The 23,068-nt window shown below is 30.0% G+C and overlaps 1 protein-coding gene across 5 annotated transcripts; it reads left to right on the plus strand.

Moving 5' to 3' along the window:
* Nucleotides 1-7,740: 7,740 nt before the first annotated feature.
* LOC114937757 (uncharacterized) lies at nucleotides 7,741-22,463 on the plus strand. Of its 5 annotated transcripts, none has more exons than XM_085485841.1 (7): nucleotides 7,744-8,048; nucleotides 10,401-14,509; nucleotides 16,802-16,903; nucleotides 18,093-18,229; nucleotides 18,799-19,293; nucleotides 19,887-20,141; nucleotides 20,272-22,463. In XM_085485841.1, exons 1-7 carry the CDS (start codon nucleotides 7,966-7,968, stop codon nucleotides 20,476-20,478), a joined length of 5,388 nt encoding a protein of 1,795 aa, XP_085341967.1. In that variant the 5' UTR covers nucleotides 7,744-7,965; the 3' UTR covers nucleotides 20,479-22,463. The 5 variants fall into 5 exon arrangements, with proteins under 5 accessions (XP_085341971.1, XP_085341967.1, XP_085341968.1 ...); XM_085485842.1 differs by having other exon boundaries at nucleotides 7,745-8,048; nucleotides 10,401-14,491; XM_085485843.1 differs by lacking the exon at nucleotides 16,802-16,903 and having other exon boundaries at nucleotides 7,745-8,048.
* The last annotated feature ends 605 nt before the right edge of the window (nucleotides 22,464-23,068 follow it).

Genomic DNA, 23,068 nt, shown 5'->3' on the forward strand with positions numbered 1-23,068 from the left:
TTATTTATAGAATATTATTACACTATATATAATGATTGAAAAGGAAAAATATTAAATATTTTAAGAATAAATATAATTTTAAAAATGAATTAAGTTGATAATTTTTTATTTTAAACTATTAAAACTATATATATATCGAAAAATTTTCTTAACTAAACTTTTCGACTAAATTACACTATTTTTGTTAACTGAATATATATTAAAATATTTAAGTCAAATATACGTTTTATTAGGTTTAATATATGTTATATTTAATTTAAATATTTTTATATGTTAAATTAACAAAATATTATTTAGTTGGAAGGTTTAGTCAAAAGTTAAACTCTTCAGTATATATATATATATATATATATATATATATATATATATATATTCTGGAAGAATAAAAGTATATATACTTACTATTATTTTATATGTATATATATACACACACAAAATAATTAAGTATATATTAACTTTTGTTCTTCCAGAAAAAATAAATCAACAATATGTTTTGAATGAAACTAATATTATTTAAAAGATTATTTTTAAATCAATATAAATTAAACATTTTTATATTTCATAAAGGGAAAGCTCCTTTAATTTTTTTTGCAAGCTTTTGTAAAGGAATGATAATACATTATTACCACTCTCTCCATTTTATCACATCAAAATTATGCATTAGAAAATTACATAAGGTGTAAAAGCGAAAAATTCGGTAATACTCAAAGACAGAGTATTTATAATCTATATATACATATAAATATATATGTATACATTTACACACTGACGTTTTACGTGTGTATAATCGATATATTATTTACAGAACCTTCCCAATTATATACAAAGATTGCATGAAATATTATTATATGTATGTATTGTTCATAAAGCGCTGTCAAAATATGCATTCTTATTATAAAAAAAATACTAATATAAAATTGTATTTTTTATATTGGAAAATATATACAATGAGGAGCTGTTGAATAACTCTTTGAGCCTATCTCGCGATATTTAGCGAAGGTGGCACAACGATCTCTCTGATGTCGCTTATGGCGGGCGGTATTCAACACACAGGCTGATATTTATAGACTGCGGCGGAGTTTTCTGCAAAGCTTCGCAACGTTTTAAGCGTCAAAATCTAGTCGTTACGTTTATTCCCGACGTTCGTCCGATGACCGTCGAATTTGATTTAATGATATGCGCAAAATGACACGACACCGACACGATCTTCTCGGGCGGCGAAACGACGAGTTTATCGCTGATCCCGCCAAGAAAATTACGAGAATTCTACTGTAAGACTGCGACGATAAGCTGTGTGCTGCTACAAGTCGCATCGTTGTTTCTCAGTGATATATTAATGCGTGCTGTTCCCATTTGATGTCAAATAATCGCCGCAATAATGTCAACGATACAACCACCATCATCGTCGTCATCTTCATCCTATCCGTTTGAAAAACCGCAAAGGAAGAAAAGAATTTTCTCCGCACATATATATATTCCTGTGGCAGATGACGGTAGTTCGAAATGGATCGGATAAATATCGTGCGGTCTCTATAGATATATATATATATATATAAATATATATATAGTTTTATATGAGTGAGAACGCTTTATATAAAAAAAATTTGCTTTGAGGAATGATGATTATATTCAATCGCCCTGAATAATTTTGCAAATTTTTGTGTTCTCCAAATATTTTTTAAATATTGTGGTAGCGCACTTATTCACGATTTTTCTATAATTCTCTCACATTTTTTTATTATAGTGAATATATGAAAATTATGTATACTTTTCTTTGCAATAAGCAAAGCGATATAAAATATTCTTTGCATTTGTTTTTACATATAATAATATAATTGAGGGCATTTATTTTCTTAGGAAAAATCTTCGGCATAAAATTGTACTAATTATAATATATCCGGTATGAAAACAAAAAAATGTGCAAAGCTAACAAAAGTGAATACTAAATGACGAATTAATCTTCAAGAAAACATGTACTCTGACTTAACATTGAGAAATGCAAATTTTAGAGTCTCGCTATTTTTAATTTTTGTAAAAATATAACACCAACTATCACTGACAAGTGCAGATGGAAGAGGATGCGGCAAACTGATACAACTAAAAACACATTTCTCAGAAAGCAGTGCATTTCACGCATAATAGATGATATCGTTCGAATTCGATTATTTCTGGAATGTGTAAAATAATGAGATTTTATATTCAGTTTTCATTGTGTTTACGTCGCTGATTATTCGACATTTCTTCAATTTGCCGATCAAATAACTCGAGCACCAAAATGCACAATAAGACATGTGAATGCTCCAATAATGCGCGAGTATACGAATCATGGATTATCAATTAAAGCGCAATGATGGCGCTGTCGATGTGAAGTATAATAATAAAGTGAAGTTCAACCGGGTTGTTGGTGAAGATGATGTTCACCGGTGGCTCGCATGCGAAGAGGAGAACCGCCAGCAGCAGCAGCGGATATGGATCCTCCGGAAGGAAGTCCTCCGTGGACCATCGGAATCCTCCGATACGCTGTGTAGGTGCCGAAGGATATACGTATAGGTGAGCTACTCGGTACGTAAATATCTATGTTAAGATGATGACAGTGAAAAAAGCAAAGTTAAAAGGTTGTATATATAGCAGAACGAGAAGAGAGAAGAAAAGAAGAAGAGAGGGAAGAAGAAAGAAAGAGAGAGAGAGAAAAGAGTTGTATTAAAAACTTTTTAAGTTTAAAACATCTTATTTACTTACTTATTTGCATACAAATATAAAAAATATAAAGGCAATCTTTATATGGTACATTTTGAATAATGAAAAAAAATTTGTTAATTTATTGACTAAATCTTTTAACTAAATATTATTTTGTTATTCTAATTGAACATATATAAAAATATTTAAATTAAAATATAATATTAAATCTAACAAAATGTATATTTGATTTAAATACTAATGTTCAATTAATAAAATATAAGTAATTTAGTTGAAAGGTTTAGTCAAGTTAACAAATTTTTTTCAGTGTACTTTTTATAATTTAGGAAGTTTTTAATAAAAAAATTTTTCAATATTTTAAACACTTTAATATTAGCATTTATGTTCGAGAGTAATATATATATAAGTATACAATAAAATTTTATAATAATTACACACTGAAAAAAATTATTAAATTAATAAATTATTATTTCAATACTGCTTTATTAAATCATTTATTTGAAACAAATAAATATTTACCTGTTTTGAAAAGGATTATTTTTACATTATATTTTTTCACATCAAATCAATATTATTAGTTTCAAATAAATTATTTATAAAGGAGTATTGAAATAAATATTTATTTGAATTCAATAAATTTTTTTTCGGTGCAAAAAATTATGCAAAAAATGCGCAAATTATATTTTAACAATATACTGAAAAAAAATTGTTAACTTGATTAAACTGTTCAACTAAATAATATTTTGTTAATTATACGTATAAAAATATCTAAATTAAATATAACAAAACATGTATTTGATTTAAATACTAATATATATTTAATTAATAAAATAGTAATTTAGTTCAACGATTTAGTCAAGTTAACAATTTTTTTTAGTGTACTTATTTGTATTTAAAAATTGTTACAATTGATAATCTTTTCAATTAGGCTTTCCTTGAACTAAGAAATATTTCTATGCAATTTATAGGACAGAGATAATCAAATAATTTCCAAATTGAATTTTCCTATTATTTTTTAATTCCTGGCTTGAGAGAAAAAATAAATCCAAAAATTTTATTGATTATAGTAATAAAAAAACTTGGCACTTATATATATATATATATATATATATATATATATATATATAAGATTTTGTTTTGTATTGTACTGTTTTCATTAATTAATTAATTTTAATTATTAATAAAATATTTTGTTAATAAGCTTCTTTATTTATATGTACACATATATCAATGAAAACACAGTTATTTTTAAGAAAAAAATACGTAACTGCTAATTACACATTACATATTTTGTCTTAAAAACAACTATATATTTTTTTTTATATACTAAAAAAAATTTGTTAATTGAACATATAAAAATATTTAAATTAAATATGACATTAAATCTAATAAAACGTATACTTGATTTAAATATACTAAATATATGTTCAATTAACAAAATTACTAATTTAGTTGAAAGATTTAGTCAAATTAACACATTTTTTTACCAATTGTTTTTTCATTATTTTATGCATAAAAGTAAATTACAAAATGAATATTTTACGAGATATTTTACAATATTTGATCTAAAATTGTCAAAATTGATGTATAAAAAATAAAAATATATCTCGTAAACTATTCAATTTTTGATAATTTTACTTTTATTACTTTTTATGCCGAATATTGTGCGCAATTTTGTACTGTAAAATGCACATGAAAATTTGACGAAAAGTCGAATATGAAGTAATCGAATAATTTTTAGAACAAGAATTCCGACGCTTTTGAATTCTGTGGAATCGTCACCGACAACCTCAACGCAAGGCAAGACTTATGTCTACAGAACTAGAGTTCCTCGAAGGGATTCCGCGGAAACGACGACGACACAGACGTCCACTCCGACGCGAGAGAATAACGTCGGGCGTGCTATCACGAAGAGAAGAGGAGCTGTTAAGCATAACAAAGTACATATTGTACGAGGCCACAAACTTGTAGCTAAATACTTTCGACAACCGACATTTTGCACCTTTTGCAAAGACTTTTTATGGTAATATCTCACTTTAGACATTTTTCTTCTTTACATATAAATATTATATTTTGTTCTTTATTGCGCGCGTGCATATTCACACATTTCTGCAATTTGAAATTATATATAATATTATACATATTTTTACTAAAATATAGAGAGACCATTCTTAATCATTTTTTTTATTCCAGGGGTTTCGGTAAACAAGGATATCAGTGCCAAGGTAAAGTATTTTTATTCCTTATTTTACAAAATTTATTGATTTAATGAAATTTACATGAGAATTTTCTTTCGTTACAGCGTGTCAAACCGCGGTGCACAAAAAATGTCATGACAAATTACTAACTAAATGTCCAGAGAGCGGGAGAGAATCGGAAAATACTATAGTGAGTATTATTAATTGATTGCAATGAAAAATAAATATAAAAATAGGATTGCTCAAAAAGTTGTAATCTTCAAGATAAATTATTTAAATTTACTACTTATACATATATATATTCACATAATTTATCGATTTGATATTACAAATAACATATTGTAATGTAGTGTCAACTTTGGTATATAAAATATTAATATAAAAAAAGATAATATATATATTTTTTTTCCTATAATATATTTGCCGAAATAATTATATCAAGAAAGTTTTTGTATAAAAAGTTGCGGAAATATATTTTTAATTACTTAATTTTCGACAATTTTCCTGCTGTGTTAATTTGCGAATTCGGAAATCTATATATATCCAAATTATAGAATATTATAAATTATATATATTATACATATATGTATAATTTATGACATTATATATAATATATATTATAATAATTATAATTAAATTATGTTTGTTTTTCATTATAGTACTTGAAAGAACGTTTCAAGATAGACGTGCCTCATAGATTTCGAACTCACACTTTTATGTCACCGACTTTCTGTGATCATTGTGGCTCGATGCTGTATGGATTGTTTCGACAGGGTTTAAGATGCGACGGTAAGAGTATTTTAGACGTATTTTAAAAATATATATTTAACAGTATATATTATATAATCAAAAAAAACTTTAATGCATCTTGACTAGTATACAATCATTTCTATTTGCATATCGATTAACTAACGTGAATTGATTCGACATGCGCAAGTACAATGTTTTATTTAATTAATATACTGAAAAAATTATTAAATTAAATATTTATTTCAATATTGCCTTATTAAATTATTTATTTGAAACAAATAAATATGTATTTGTTTTGAAAAGGATTTTCTTACATTAAATATTTATTCACATTGAATCAATATTATAATTTTAAATAAATGATTTATAAGGCAGTATTGAAATAAATATTTATTCGATTTTAATAATTTTTTTAATATGTACATATATAGAGAATGATAATTATCATACAATTATTTTTACTTTAGCATGTGCAAACATGCTTTTTTGCTTTGCGCGCGCACACATAAAACTGAAAAAATTTGTTAACTTGATTAAATCGTTCAACTAAATAATATTTGGTTAATTGAATATATAATAAATGAATTAAATATACATATTAAATCTAACAAAATATTGGACTTAAATATTAATAACATATATTCAATTAACAAAATAGTTTTTATAATTTAGTTGAACGATTTAGTCAAGGGAGTTAACAATTTTTTTTTCAATGCACATTCACACACACACACACACACACACACACACACACACACACACACACACACACACAAAGATGCACCCGCTTAGATATTTAACATAAATTTGAAATATGAAAGTTCTAAAAATTTAATTGCTAAAAAGCTTGATTACTTGTATTTTATGTTGCTGTAGTTTTTCTCGTGCTTAAATACTCGAGAGATATTATATATTAATATACATTATTAATATATTAATAATAATATGTTTTTATATTATTATATAATATATATTATTGTATTATTTGAAAATATATGTAATATTTTATCGGCAAAAAGTCTGGTCTATGAATCCCCAGCACAAAATCTCTCGAGAGATTGTTTTATATAGATGAGTTTGTGTTTAAAATGCAAAACAATTTTGCTAAGAACAATTATTTTTTTCGCAGAGTAATATAAAAAAAAATAAAATATGTAAAAAAAATACATATATCTAAGTTACTTGTTTTATGTAACCAAAAGTTTGATTGTTATCGTGAGAAGTAATTTTTTATTTAATCGTTTTTATCAAATTTAGTTATTAAATTTCTCTTTCTCTTTCTCTCTCTCTCTATCTTTCTCTTATCTAAAAATTAAATGTTTTAGTTTAATATAAACACGAAAAATGTATGAAAAATATATGAAATTTTTATTTGATGGAAACTAAATATATCGTTAATATAAAATATGGTATATAATTTATATTAAAATATAATAAAATAATAATTTAAATTTATTTATACATTTTGTTTATATAAACTATTGTTTGTGAAAGTTTAAGTCATTTTCTTCATTGTAATATTTAATTATTAGTTCTGTTTGCAAAAATATAACAATTAATTTAAAAAATTAACTCTTATTAATATAATCTTTTAAACGTAACATTTGACCGGAATAATCTAATTATTTGATTTATAAAACAAAATGGATTTAATTAACATTTTTGTTCGGCATTATAAAATTTATTCCATTATAATTTTTCTATAAAGAAATCTGTAAACACAAGTTAAATATTTTTATGGTAATTAAACAATTTTTTTCTAGTAGAGATATAATTAATTTTAAATACCAAACAACAAAACATAAGTAAAATTTGTTTACGTATCTCACATTATTATTAATTACTACCTAGTTTTTAAAATTTTTGTGCGTAAATGTATTTTTTCCTAATTCTAATAATCTCATTAGTACCAATAGTGAATTTTTACACGCAGAACACTTAATAATAAGATATATGTAAGGTAGCTTATTGTTCCGCATTCCTTACCATTGCAACTATCAGCTGTAATAACCGCCGTGCTTTCGGTTTATTAGAGTCTTAGGTGGTGTATAGTTAGACGCGCACTGGGAAGCCTCATATACTAGAATTCTATTATTACATCGGGTCGCCGGCTTAAACTCAGTTGGTCTTGGCTCCCTGAACCGTGAGAACGGATTTGCTTTTAGCACACCTGAGAGTGAATTTCCACGGCCGATCCGCTGCTAAAAGCACAACGCAATTGCTCGATCGTCCTTTCGGCCAGGACACTTTTTCATTATTTCTCGCCCCTCAATTGTTACAAGTTCATTATCGGGCAGTGTAAACAAAAGAAAGTGTAAAAATGCCGTACTACAACGACGTACCGTACTACTACGGAGGAGGGACTTATTCAAATCATAGCTCGTTAATGACAGGCACAGGACGGTAAGGATGTGAAGCAAAATTTTATTTTATTAGTGCGAGTGTAAAACATCGGATAAATGTCATTTTGTTTGTATTTTTAATATTTAGAGTATATCAGAGAGAGAGAGAGAGAGAGAGAGAGAAATTCGAATAGCTTTATTTTTTTATTCTTATATTTTATTTCCTGTTATTTGTGTCTTTGAGCGGACGTTGATTGGTGGAAATTTTTCTTAGAGATCGTTTTTTAGGTATCTACATACATTATGGGTAAAATATTTTATGCGCAATATTTTTCGAAAATTACGAAATGGATTGTATAATTACAATATGCAAATTTTTTTCCTCATTTTTCATGCTAGAGATTTTGGCAAGACAAGTCGCTGACTCACATAACTCTTCAAATTATTTATTATCGCACGATATATATATATGTAGCGATAAATTTAGGAGTTACTCGAAACTGAAATCTTTATTACTTGTTATCAGAAATAAAAATTAAATGATGTAAAATGTTTTCATTTTCATTATTAGTATTGTAAAAGTCTTTTGTAATAACATTTTTTGCGCATTTAATTATCCTAACGAATATTATGTGCCAATATTTTTTTTACTGTTTCTTACATTTTTATTTTGCCAAATATGTAAGAGAAACAACATATAATAAATAATTTTTTTTTTGAGATGATATATAAATAAAAAAAATTATAGTAAAAATTTTTGGAGGAATTTTATGTGATGATGCATAGAAATAGCATGACTTTATGCGTTGATTATACGTGCTATTAAATGCGAACCATGTAAGCTTTTCTCATAAGTGTACATACAATCAATGTGTACCCAACAAATGTTCGTGAAATATTTCCACTACGTAACGTAACCAGGAAACAAAAATAACTATTTGACATTGAGGTAAATATGTGGTAGTCGATTAAAGGACTTAATTATGAATATAAGATTTTATCAGATAAATGAGACTTTACTAATCATATAGATTTTTTAATTGTAGTTACATTTGTTAATTATTGCTTTTTTATGTGATTTTTATATTCTTTCTTATAATATAATATTTTATAAAATTATGCGATAAATTCTTTACATTGGCAACAATATTTTTCGCACAATATTAGAGGCTGAAAGACTTAATGATCATTTTTGCACATGACAAGTCAAACTCTCAAAAGAAGCTCATTGAACGATTTACAAGAAAAGTATCCACCAAAAATCATAATTATGCAGAGACAGAAAGAGATCAGATGGCACTAGATATTGGAAGTTCCTCTTCTTTAGACCCTTATCTTGAAAAAATTCTAATTCTAATTTAGAATCTATTATAATTTATAATCTAATTTTATTTTAATTGGAAATGAGTTTAGATTAGGAGAGAATTTTTTTAGATGAAAGTATAGGGAAAGAGATTGAGCCTCTCCCTCATCCACGTCTTATTAAATTTATTAAACTTGTTTTATTAATTTCTCTGAAGTTTTTAATAAACAACAGCGTTGGCTGAAACCTCCATATTATTCAAGATGATGACATCTTGAAATTGAAAGTGGGACCCTGTCTTTGCACAATTATCCCCAAAATAATAGTAAAGGACTTCGCATAATCCTTATGGAAATTGGATTTTGGTAAAAAAATTGGTTTTTTCATATATTGTAGCTTATGATCTGCTGAACAAAAGATATAATAGCCTCAAAATTAATTAATGAACAATTACTGAATCTACTACATTTTTTATTCAGCAGATCATAAACTACATGTGAGAAAACTAGCTGATTTTATTGAGATTCAATTTTATCTAGGATTTCATATAAGTTTAAAAGCTTGAACCTTGATAAAATTAATTGGTTTCCTATATTGCAGCTTATGATCTACAAAAATCTGAATAAAAAAATTTAATAGATTTAAAACTAAATACTAGATAATTCACTCTACAATAGATTGCAAATGTTTTAGCTGCCTGTTGACAGTTGCGGATTGACCAATCAGCTGACAGGTTGTTTTGTTCTAATTGGTCAGTCAACTATCAATTGGCAATTGGGATATTTGCAATTTATTGTGGAATGACCCCTAATTACTGATTTACAGCTAGCCAAACTCGAAAAATTTGGGTTCTGCGAGTTGTTTGATTAGCTGTCACTGTTTATTATTTAGCTTTGAAGCTATTACATCTTTTGTTCAGCAGGTCACTAGCTACAAAACTAGCCAATTCTATCAAAATCCAATTTTTATAAGGATTGTCGAGTCCCCAAGTAGCAAACTGACGTCATTAAACGTCAAAATGACGTATGCTTGCTACCTAGGTGTTTTATGCAAAATATAAAAATTACGATCGCGATTACAAACAAACAAATGTGTATAATGTTGGCGCAGAATACCCTTTCACACTCCATTATCGCGTTTCTCGCCGCATCTGTCGACTATTTCGGAATCTCCGCATCTGAATCACTTGCACCGCTTTCCTGTGAGATCGCCACCGATCACGTCCGTGAGATCACACGCGAGGCGAGTGATAGATACGGCGGACATCGATGTCTCATCGCCGAGAATTCTCCCGCAGAGCGGGAACCGTCCCAGGAATCGACTGCAACGCAACCGCCCGACCATCAAGATCAGGTCGCAGGCCTTGAAGGATAATCCGGTGTTGCGGGAGCACAATGAAAAGCACGAGAAGTCGGTGGGCGAGCTCCTGATGGAGAAGTTCTTTATCAAGGACAAGAAGCTGAACGGCGACGGAGGTCAGCAACAGCAGGTGCGTCTGTACCACCAGGTCAATCTGAATCGTCAGGAGGAGCCCCAGGAGCAGGAGGAAGCCGTGCAGAGGCGAATCACTCGCAGATTCACGCGACGCAGATCCTCCGCTGATCTGCAGCTCAATCCCGAACAGTTGCAGCGAAAGGCCACGTATGCCCAGGTTCAAGCGAAGGTCCTGGACAGCCTCGTGGCCGAGGAGCAGGCTCAGATCGAGAACGAGGTGCGACGTGGTACCCTGATGAGAAAGGAGACCGGGATCAGGAGCTCGATCCACTCTTATTACACCGATTCCGATGCGATAAGTCAGGACGAGGAGGAGAAACAAGCTACAACGAGAATAAGGAAAGCCGCGAAAACGAAGAGGAAGAAGAAGTCGGTTGTCGATAAGCCTTGGCCAGGTGATAACAGGCGATCGTCGAGCAGCGACATGTCCATCGATTCCGAGATCGAAGAGGAGAGCAACGGACCGAAGCCTCAGATGTACAAGATTGAAGCTTGCAACAGCGCCGGGGATTTTTCTACGATCTGGGTGAACGCGGGTTCCGAAAACGAAAAGCGCAAATCGATGGTCGAGCAATTCAGGGAGAGCGCGAAGGTCCCCACTCCCAGGATTCTCGAAGCTGAGATAGACGCTTCTCCGAAAAATAGTACGGACGAAGCGGAGATGCAAATCGTGTTGCCTGTTCGAAAACCTTATGCCTTGGATTCTTCAAGGAACAGCGTATATTTGACAGTGAAGAAGCCTACGGAGAAACTGGACGAGAAGCTCGAGAAAATCGAGAGTCTCGGTCAGGAAATTCAACAAAGCGAAAATCAATTAAGCCTGACGAATGGTTTTGTCGACGTGAAAAATAATGTTCCCAAAGATAACGAAAAGCTGAAGAGCTTAACGAGTAATAAAGATTCACTGGAATCGAACGACGAGGTAAAAACGACAAGTGACGCTAAGGATTTGACGTCAAATAAAGTCACAGACGATTCTAAGCAACTGGAAACTTCAAAAAATAACTCGGGCATACCAAGTAAGATGCCAAAAATAAACAATAGCGATATACGAAAAACTGATCTGAAGCAAAGTGCAACGTTTCCGAAGACTGCCGAACCAATTGTGAATTCTATACAATCGAGCGCGTCATCGGAGTTTATTTCGCCGAATAAATTGTCAAAAAATGTTATCACGGATCTGAAGAAAGATAAGGGTCAAAAGAATGAAAATAATTCGATTAATGTTACGAAAAATCTGAAACTGTCGACCACCGAGACGCCGGAATTTCTCAGTGCTAAGGATTCCTTTCCCTCGAAGACGGATAAACCCATGCAGGAGGAAGATAAACCAAAGAGCCTGGCGATGTTACGTGAAGATACCGTTGTCATGATCGAAGCCGACGATAATGCTAGGGAAAACAGCGCCAATAGCGCGACGTGTCGTCTGCCAAAAGCGTCTAAAATTAATGCGGATAGAAATAATGTCGTAGAAGCGCCAGAGCTTTCGTTACGAGACGCAGCACAGTACCTGGCAAATCCACCTGAAAGTGTTGAGGAGGAGACTGTCACGTTGCCGGAAAAGAAGGTGAACAAAGCGTCGGGTTTGGCAAAGACCCCCTTCTTCAAACCCAATAGCGTAGACACGAGCAAACCAGCTTCGGCCTCTAAAATTGCCCCGATTCGCGGCAACGATGACACGGCCAATTTGGTGACCGCAGAAACGACCTTGCTCAAGGAAATGAACGGCGAAGTGCGTAATAACGATCGCAATGAGGAACCAAAATCGATTACGACGGATGTCAAACAGGATCTGACGAAGACGCCCAGAAATAAAATAGAAAAACCATTACGCAAGTTATCCATCAAAAAGACGACCGATTCGCCCAAAGTCGACGCAGAAATAAATGCCACTGAAAAATCAGCGCCGAAAGACTCGACCCCGTTGAAAATTGATGTTAAAAAAATAAGTAGCGACGTGAAAAAAGACTCGTCCGACCTACCCAATCTCAAAAACAAAGCGGCACCGAGACTCGATGTTGCAAAACCCAAAGTTCCCTTTAAGATGAAAAATGTTCCGAAACCGGCTGTGAATGAAGCCGATAAGTTAAGCTCGAAAGTTAAGAAAGAGTCGGATACGGTTGAAGTAGCAAAAATTAACGACGACAAGCCGATATCGGTTCCCAAGAAAGACCTCGATGAGCCGAAAATCCTGAAGAAGACCATCTTAAATAATTGCTTGTCGAATAATCTTCCCAATCTGCAACAATCTGTATCCGTTGATGAGAAAACTGGAGGCAAAAGTGTACCAATTAAGAAGACATTGGAACCCGCCAAACTTCTGAATAATAAAGCAACGGATAAGAAGCCAGTGATAGTCGATGCGGGTTACGACAAGTCGCAGGAGAAAGGTGGGCAGCTATCCAAGAGCGCTTCTACCGAATCTATTGATTTTTGGAGCGAGATCAAAGCGACGAGCGATCCCGAAGAGATTAAATCGAAACGAGAAAGCGGATTTCCCTCTCGCGAGCCTGCGATTACCAAAGTCGACGATTCAACGAACCCGAGCAATTTATTCAATCATACATTGGTAAGAAAGAAGTCGGTGATAGTGAAGAAACTTGACGATAAGAAAGATAAAGGAGAACTCGATAATTCTGTAGTTGAGCCTAGAAGCCTTATTGCAGAGGAGAAAAATGAAAATAAGGAGAAAGTCGTTTTACAATTTCCAAAAGTGAAGAAGGAGGAAGCTGTGAAACCCGTCAAAATCACAGGGAATGAGAAAAACGTGCCGAAGATGCCGCTAAAGAAGAAGAAGAACCTTCCAACAGCAATTGGTGCCAACAAGGACTCCGGAATTAAGGACTCTGGAATTAAGGACTCCGGAATAAGGAGTTCAACCCTAAAGAAGGCTCCCTCGAAAAATGACGATTCCAATTCGATCTCGACGCAATCCGACACGACTCCGGCAGCTTCGGAGGCATCTCCTTCAATCCCGGAAGTCATGGTATGTATAATAAATAACTTGGGCGAGGAATTTAAACTAGCCGAGGAACCTAAAGACCGCGAAATCGACGAGGGGAACCTGAGTACTCCGACGAACGAGCCGGCTTCCGATCTTTTCACCGGGAAAATCTCCAAATGGAGCAACCAGGACAATCTGACGAACGCTGACGACGTGGAAACCCCGATCGCGTCAGAGGACACCAGTTTGGTTCCCAGTCCTAATCCCAGCATCAATTCGCAGTCTTTCAAGACGAAGCGTTCGGTGAAGAAGAAGAAGAAGCAGTCGTCGAGCAAGAAGGCTCCGTCCACGAAGAGCGAGAAGGAACCGAAAAGCCGTAACAGAGAATCGACGAGTCAGCAGAACACGCTCGTTCCCGAAAAGCAGTTCCTGGGGAAACCTTTACCGAGAACGTCGCCCAGCACCAGCCCGAGGAATTCGCCCTCGCAACGTCCGCTGGATCTCATCAGGATGTTCTACACGACGCCGTCGGCGTTGCTGACAGCCACACCTAGAGATCTCACCAAGATTAGAAGAGCGAAGATCAAGAGGAGGCGACATCACTCGAAGGCGTCCTCCGTGAATAGCGATAGTACCGGAAGTACAACCAGTACCGCCACGACCGGGAGTACGAACGGAAGTGGGTCGACTTGCGTCGAACTGGATGAAGAGTCCGAGCACAAGAGAATGAACTCGACAAGAAGCAACGATTCCGGATTCGACGGTTCGCCCAGAATCTTGAGTATTTATTTTGCGATCATCATCTACACACGTCAGAATTTTGTTCTGTTGAATGTGTATATTCAGATATAGTTTCAAATATTCTTTTTTATTTATATCTTTAATCGCAATTTACACAGAAAATATTATTTAATATTTATAATATTATTATATATAATATTATATTATTTAATGTATATAATATTATTATATATAATATTATTATATACTATTTAATATTTATATAATATATTTAATATATACATATATAATATATACAATAGAATATATAATATATATAATATATATATATATATATATATATATATAATATATTATTTAAATAATAATATATATATTAAATAATAATTGTTTATTTTTATATATAAAATATTATTTAATATAACTTTAACGAAATATTCAGAAGACATCTTGAAAATATTAACGCGATGCTAATATTAATTTATTAATTCACGTGTGAATTATTTGTCAGTATTCTGCTTATTTCGTAATTTTTTATTTAAAGTGTGTATGTGGCTATATGGAACCTCTAGTTAAATAATAATTGTTATGCGAAAGTTTTAAAAATATGTCTAAGTGTTTATGCTTGGATTTTATAATTAATGTTAATTAACATTTATGTGTGTTTATGTTTTTGTAAAATAACAATTACACTTTTAAACAGAATTATTTTTACACGTGTTGATTTTAAATCGACAAATAGGGGAGAATGTTTGGGAGAATTTTCGGGACCCCTCAATTTGATAGATGTGTTTGATAGATTTTTTATCGATAAAAATATCGTAAACCTTGATGCGTTATGATAATTTTCAAAATATTGTTTCACAATTTTAATTTTTTCGCAAAAAAATATTTTTATATATTTTTAACTATATTGAAATTTCAAAATTTTTGGATTTCAAAAAATTAGAGTATTTTTGTAATAATTATTTATCAAATTTTTTAATGTAACAAATCTAATTTTAATTTAATCAGAAGTAAGTTCGGAATAGGTTTGAATTTTTTCAGAATTATTACGACTTTTATCCTATCGCATATGATTTGCATTTTCTTTTTGATAAAAAATTATATGAAAATAACTTATATCAAATTGAGAAGTCCTGAAAATAACATTCTTGTTAATATACATATAATACACATAAACAAGCTATTGCTGAAGACGTAAGAAAATATTGTCGAAAACTCAGAATTTTATTTATGATCAAATTTGCACACTGCAGACAGAATTCATAAATTAGGTCAAGTCAAGAACTTTTCTTTCAATACGCCGGAATATGAAACTTATCGTTCTTTACATTATTATTTTTTCGTACGTGAATTTGTATTGAACTTGTATTTTATTTTAAGATCATATGCTGATGTTTCTAATGGTGGAAGCAATGGATGCGATTATGTTCGAACACTATTAAAAATTTATAAAAATTAATGAAAACGTTATAAAATCCATAACGTTCATATAAAACGAGATATAAAAATTTATGTAGAAATTTATGTGTAAAATTTTATGTAGAAATTTATGTATAAAAAATTTGTGTAGAAATATCTGGCATTTTAAATTTAAGTAGAAGAATATAATAGATCATATATATAGAATTGGATAAACTTTATATATATATATATGCTACATATCACATTACTGAAAAAATATGTGATATAGATATAAATCTGTCATCTCTTTCATCAAAGAGATTAAAATTGTAAATTTTAATAGAAAGAAAATCTTTCACTTGGATAAACTTCACAAGTATATATATAGTCACATTTACGAAAATATTTGTCCAAGCCACAAGAAAATATTATATAAATCTCATTTAAAAATAATATTGATACTATATTTAACAAATATTTTTACAGTCCAATCTTTTTAAATTTAGAGAAATATTATATTGAGATATTTTTTAAATATTCATTCAAGCAAATTTTTTTACACAAATTTAAGTAAATATTAAATATATATTTGAGAAAAAATTAAAACGCGAGTAAATGAGTTTATTAGAAAGATATTCTCTTTTATTCTTATTCTTATATTTTTGTGTAAATTTTGTCAAATATTTTTACTTTACCATTCCTTTATTTTCATCACAAATTGTACATCATCGTATGTGCATATGTATATATATGATATATGCTATTTATAACACAGCAGCTTAATATATAAATGTCATAAATCGAGTCTGTGCTGCTCACGCCGTTAAAAGACATCAAAGAAAAAAAAATGGAAAGTTATGTTTTGATATTAAGCGGATTTAAGGGATATATTTTTATATCGCTCTGCAATAAAACGTTCCTATAGATTGTGACATGGCCTGCCATAAGAAGTGCGAAAAGCTAACTGGAAATCTATGTGGATTAAACCAAAAACTAGTTGCAGAAGCGTTGCAAGCTTTGAAAAGAGGTGAGTAGTAAATAAATAAAATAAAATATTTTTTGCTGACCATTTTAATTTCAACATTTTTTTAAAGAACTATAATTCAACTACCTTTTGCTCAGTATATATATATATGTTTTATGTTGAATGGTCAGTTATTTTTAAAAAATGTCATACAGCCAAATTATTGCATAGAAAGTCAGAGGTTTTTAGGTTTTTTAATCGCAATATATCAAAGATGACAATTAGTAAAAAATGTGAAAAATTTTCTTGATGCACGCGAAGAAAAAATCTTGACATCCTATATACATATAAATGCAAATTTTATACACACACATATACATATGACATTGTGCAGATATATTTAAAAAATTTTTAACATTAATATTTTCAAAAACGATTAAACTGCATCAATGATACAAATCAATGATTGAAAATAAGCTTGTATAATTGCTAAATACGGTTGTTAATGTATATAACATATATTAATTTTTATTGTTTTATTATTAAAGAAGGTTCAAAATAAAAAACCAAAATGTTTATATGAATTACTATCATGATTTTTTCTTGAATATACTTTAACAATCGCATTTAGTTCCATTTAAGCCTAATTTTGATAATTATGCAAAAACAGGGAGCCATTCTTGATTTATATAATTTTTAAAATATATTATCAAGATCATCATCTTGATTAACGTGAAAGTTTCAGCCCGCGTTCGTTGTTTATTAAAAAATTATTAACAAAATAATTTTATAATAAAAGCCTCGGCTTCTCAACAATTTACTTTCAGTGAATAATGTAATATAAAAACATAATCTATATATGGTGAATTATATATTATTTATTATATTTTCTTTGTTATTAACTTTTTATTAAACATCCAGGTAGCAAGGATACGTCATTTTGACGTTTAATGACGTCAGTTTGCTACTTTTAATAACATATTTGAAAATTATTAAAATCACGAGTGGCTCCTTATCTTTGCCTAATTAATTTTTAATGATAATTAATATTTTTATGTTCGTTATTGTATTTAGGAGTTGGAATCACAAGTCTCTTATCTATCAAAAGCTGAGTGCATGACTGAGTCTGAGGAAAAATATATCCTAATATAATATAATTACAGATATGCATGTTGTTCGACTTTTATTTTACTTATTTAAATACCAATTGAAAAACGAAGTTGATGCAATTATCATATATTTTTATTCTTAGCGCCTTCGCAGTCATCGGATCACAATCAACGAAACTCAGACATCTCGGATCGTTATCCAAGTGGTCGAATAACACCTCCAGCAACGAATTTACCAAGGTTCAAGAAATATGCCGTCACAGATTTTAATTTCCTCAAAGTAAGTTTATTAATCGAACAAATTTCATCAATGATGAAATGCATGCTTAGATGATTTTAAAATTAGCTAGATAAAGATGAAATGAAAATATGGAAATTTATTTTAGATAAGATGAAGATGATTTTGTTTTAAATAAATCTATAAGATATACATATCTAAATAAATAAGATATACATATCTAAATAAATAAGATAAATATCTAAATAAATAAATATATCTAAGATAAAAGATAAAATTATATGGCGATTCATCTAGATACCTCCCGCAGATAATATTATATATATTAAATGACGTCGCTTTGTTTAATGACGTCAGATTGCTACTTTAATTATTTTGATAACAATAATCACTGCATCCCAGGTAGCAAATTGATGTCACTAAAATAACATTTTGACGTCGAATGACGTCATTTTGACATTTAATGTCATTAAATGTCATCAAAATTTAATGTCACCCAAATTTAATGTCATCAAAATAATGTTACCCAAAATTTTGACGTTTAATGACGTCATTTGCTACTTGGGATAAACTGGAGCGCTATTTTAAATAATGTTGATTCTATTTTGCAGGTCTTGGGTAAAGGTAGCTTTGGTAAAGTCTTGTTAGCTGAATTGTGCGGCACGGAATGCGTATACGCGGTGAAGTGTCTGAAGAAGGACGTTGTTCTCGAGGACGACGACGTCGAGTGCACGTTAATCGAGAGGAAGGTTCTGACCTTGGCGACGAGACATCCGTATCTCTGCCATCTGTTCTGCACCTTCCAGACCGAGTCCCACCTCTTCTTCGTTATGGAGTACCTCAACGGGGGTGATCTGATGTTTCACATACAAAAGTCCGGTCGATTTGCCGAGTCGCGCGCACGTTTTTACGCCGCCGAGATATGGTCCGGACTGAGTTTTCTGCACAAAAAGGGCATCGTTTATCGGGACCTCAAGTTGGACAATGTATTACTCGACTTCGAAGGCCATATTCGAATTGCGGATTTCGGCATGTGCAAGCTTCAAATCTTTCTAGACAGAATGGCCGATACTTTTTGTGGTACACCAGATTACATGGCACCAGAAGTAAATATATTATCATTATTTGCTTGAGGTTTATTTTTATTTTCTCTACGTACTTAATTTATTATAATAGATATTTTTAATAGACCAAATTATAGGCAAATATACTTAGAGATATAATATATAATTATATATTTTAAGTAGCAAACTGACGTCAAAATAACGTAAACTTGCTGGGATAAATAAAATAAAATGATGTCATTTTGACGTTAAATAACATCAATTTGCTACTTGGGATATACATATATTTGCCGATAATTTTGTCTATTATTAAATATCTGTTAATATATTAAAAATAAGCGGAGAAAGTAGAGAAAAAGACGACATCATTTTAACGTTCAATGACGTCATAATAATAAATAATATCCAAGAAGTTTTAATTTATTATTATTAAAAAATTATTAACAATTAAATTGTACGATAAGAACAAATCAAATATGATATTTCGGACTTTTCCGAGTAGAAATTATTTGATAAAACCCTTTATATGTTCCTCAGGATCATGATCTTGACGTATATATGTTGTTAAGATTAAGATTATTGGAGGCGAATTGGGTTCTCTATTTATGAAATTATTGAATTATTTATATTTACAGATTATAAAAGGACTTAAGTATAATCATGCCGTGGATTGGTGGTCATATGGTGTCCTGTTGTACGAAATGTTAACCGGTCAATCGCCATTTTCCGGATGCGATGAGGACGAGCTATTCTGGAGCATTTGTAACGAACGACCGTTTATACCTCGTTATCTGAGTCAAGAGGCTACCGACATACTCATCTCTTTATTGGAGAAGGATTCTGGAAAAAGGCCGCCTGCTCACGAAATTGCCATGCACGCTTTTTTTCAGGTAATTCGCTGATGATCATCTTTTGCAAGCGCAGAAATATATTTCGCGCGCAGAGCTTAAATAAACCCAGCTAGTAAAATGATGTCAGGTTACTACCTGGGAATATAAATATGTATTTCCAATTTCGCAGAGTTTGCCTTGGGATCGGTTAGAGAGGAGGCAATTGGAACCGCCATTTAAGCCCGCGCTCGATCATACCTTGGACACAAAATATTTCGATACAGCTTTTACAACTGAACGTCCAAGACTCACCCCGGTGCCCGAGCAGATTTTGACTTCGATGGATCAAGATGTTTTCCGCGGATTCTCTTACACGAATCCGAACGCGACAGACTGATATGTATATTAAGAGTGGAAAGAACGTGTTATGTTAATAAATTTTTAACAGACCCAGCAAAAATATAGTCACTTTGACGTCAAATTATGTTATTTTGACATCAAAATGATATCGTAATAATTATTGTGACTATATGGGAGATTAATGTCTGTCATTAATTTTCTTGTTTCATACGAAAACGAGAAAAAAGCTGTGTTATGCTCTTTTGAGCTCGCACATTAAAGTTACTATTATAATATAATAATGAGATGCAACATATAAATGAATCACATCTTAAAGACATGTATTTTGTCTTTAAACGAATCACGAGGGAGGAATAATATATAACTAGATATTTAAAAATAAACGTACAGGATGACAGTTATAGAAAATGGCGCTATATTTGGGAACAAATAAATTAAAATTAAAAACATTAAAATTTGACAAGGAACCTGTATGTCAATTTTATTATATAGCACACAATGAATATTATTTAATCTATGCAAAAATTATATATATATATATATATAAAGTAATTTGATAATTAAATTTTAAATCTTAAAATAATTTAAAAACAATAGTGAGCAAAATTTGACTATTACATTGCTTTTATAATCAACATTATACAATACCTGATAGTAATCACTTACTATTCCGCTGTGTTGTTTAGAAACAAATGAAAATTGAACAAATCAAATAATTTTGACTATAAAAAACTTGTCAATTTTATCGATATATAAATATATAATATAAATTATACAAAGCAAATTTGATAAGCAAATTTTGTCCATTATCGTTTTTATACTCTTTTTTTTAAATGTAAAATTTGTTTATCAAATTGCTTTATATAATTTTATTGCTATATGTTAATAAAATTAATGAATTTTTTACTCAAAATAATTTATATTTTCATTTATTTATTTCTAAATAATAGCTGAATAATTTCAGCAACTTTCTGTTTTGTTATCCTGTACATTTACTGATATACAAAAGTATATCGATAAGTTATTAGCAATAAGCGATGCACTTATTGCTAATATCATGAATTGTTTCATATATTTTATTGGTACATTATATATATATATATATATATATATATATATATGTAATTAAAAAATTAATGCAGATTTTAGATAGCTAGCTTAGTATAAGATTGTTTTCTTATACAAACTGTAAACGTATAAGAACATATAAATTTTTATATTGTAGGCAAAGCATAATAGAGAGATGTAACAATTATACACAATTAAATATTATTTAGTTCAGTGAACTGTTTTTCTAGTCGCAATTGCTCCTGATTTTCTTTTTATTAAATGTATCCTCTAGTTAGTCTGTTAAAAGTTAAAGATTCCATTATCATTTAAGATATTAATTATATAAATCAATTGGAAAAAGTACACTTTAAAATTAAATTAGAAATAATTTTTAAACATGTACGTGTTCATCAGTAGATATACATATATATATAATTCAAGTATATATAATTTTAAGCAATCAAGTTCAATAGAGAGATATATTATATAATACATAAGATATATATAAATGCTTTATTTTCAGGAGTAAAAAAATCCATGTTTAAAATAACTTGCGTGTAAATATATGCAAGATATTTCATCAAATGAGTAAAATGCATTTATTTACACACAATTTTGAATCCATTATACGTCAATGTAATATGCATCGTACCTGTGAAATTATGTAAATTAAATTGTTTTGTATTATTTAAATTTTATTAATTACATATTTGTTTTTCTGCATGCTCTCATTGTAGGGAGATAGGCGGAAAGTGTTGATCACTTTTATCCTATGATATAAATTTCGGCTATAGCGTAATTACTTCACCGCTTTGAATATAAGTCTCGATTTGTTACTACAGCCAGATTATTATTATTAATATGTGAAATGTCTTATTATTTTATTTTCATTATAATGATATAATGTCGAGCTTTTTAACGAAAACTAGCTCTTACACTGGTGTATATCATTACTATAATTGTATCTTTAAATCTGTTTTGCATTACTTTTTATTTGTTCCTCCCTTTTCGATCAATTCTCACTTATTCTTCCAATGTCTAAAATACAGTTCTCTCCCTTTTTTACGAATAAAAACCGTAGGCTTATATAATAATAGTTTTATACTAATAGTTATAGTATTAATAGTAATAGTTTCTCGTCTTTTGTCTCTCTTTATTTCCTTATTACTTCTATGAAATTTATTTTTTAAATTATGAACTTTTTTAAATTTGTTTTCAAATTTTTTAATATTATTTTATCATTATAAATAATTTTTTTCTCATAAATGTATATTTTTTACAAATAGACTTTCACAATCTGTTTTTTTATTCCTTTAACTTTTAGATCATGTATTTTTTTGCTCCTACTTGGATGCTTACATATATATATATTAACTTTAGATTATCAAAAATGCAGACTCAAATTTCGATCTCTAGCTCTTCACATATAAATATCTTAATTAAAAAAAAGATAAAAGAATAACATATATTATGTGATAAAATATATTTTCGAAGTCTTGCTTTTACAATTAATAAATATAACTTTTATAATAACAAAATAACTAAGCGACAAACTAAAAAATAAATAAAATATATAT

This window comes from Nylanderia fulva, unplaced genomic scaffold, assembly GCF_048542155.1.
Source record: "Nylanderia fulva isolate GAGA-0341 unplaced genomic scaffold, ASM4854215v1 Scaffold4, whole genome shotgun sequence".
Taxonomy (NCBI): Eukaryota; Metazoa; Arthropoda; class Insecta; order Hymenoptera; family Formicidae; genus Nylanderia; species Nylanderia fulva.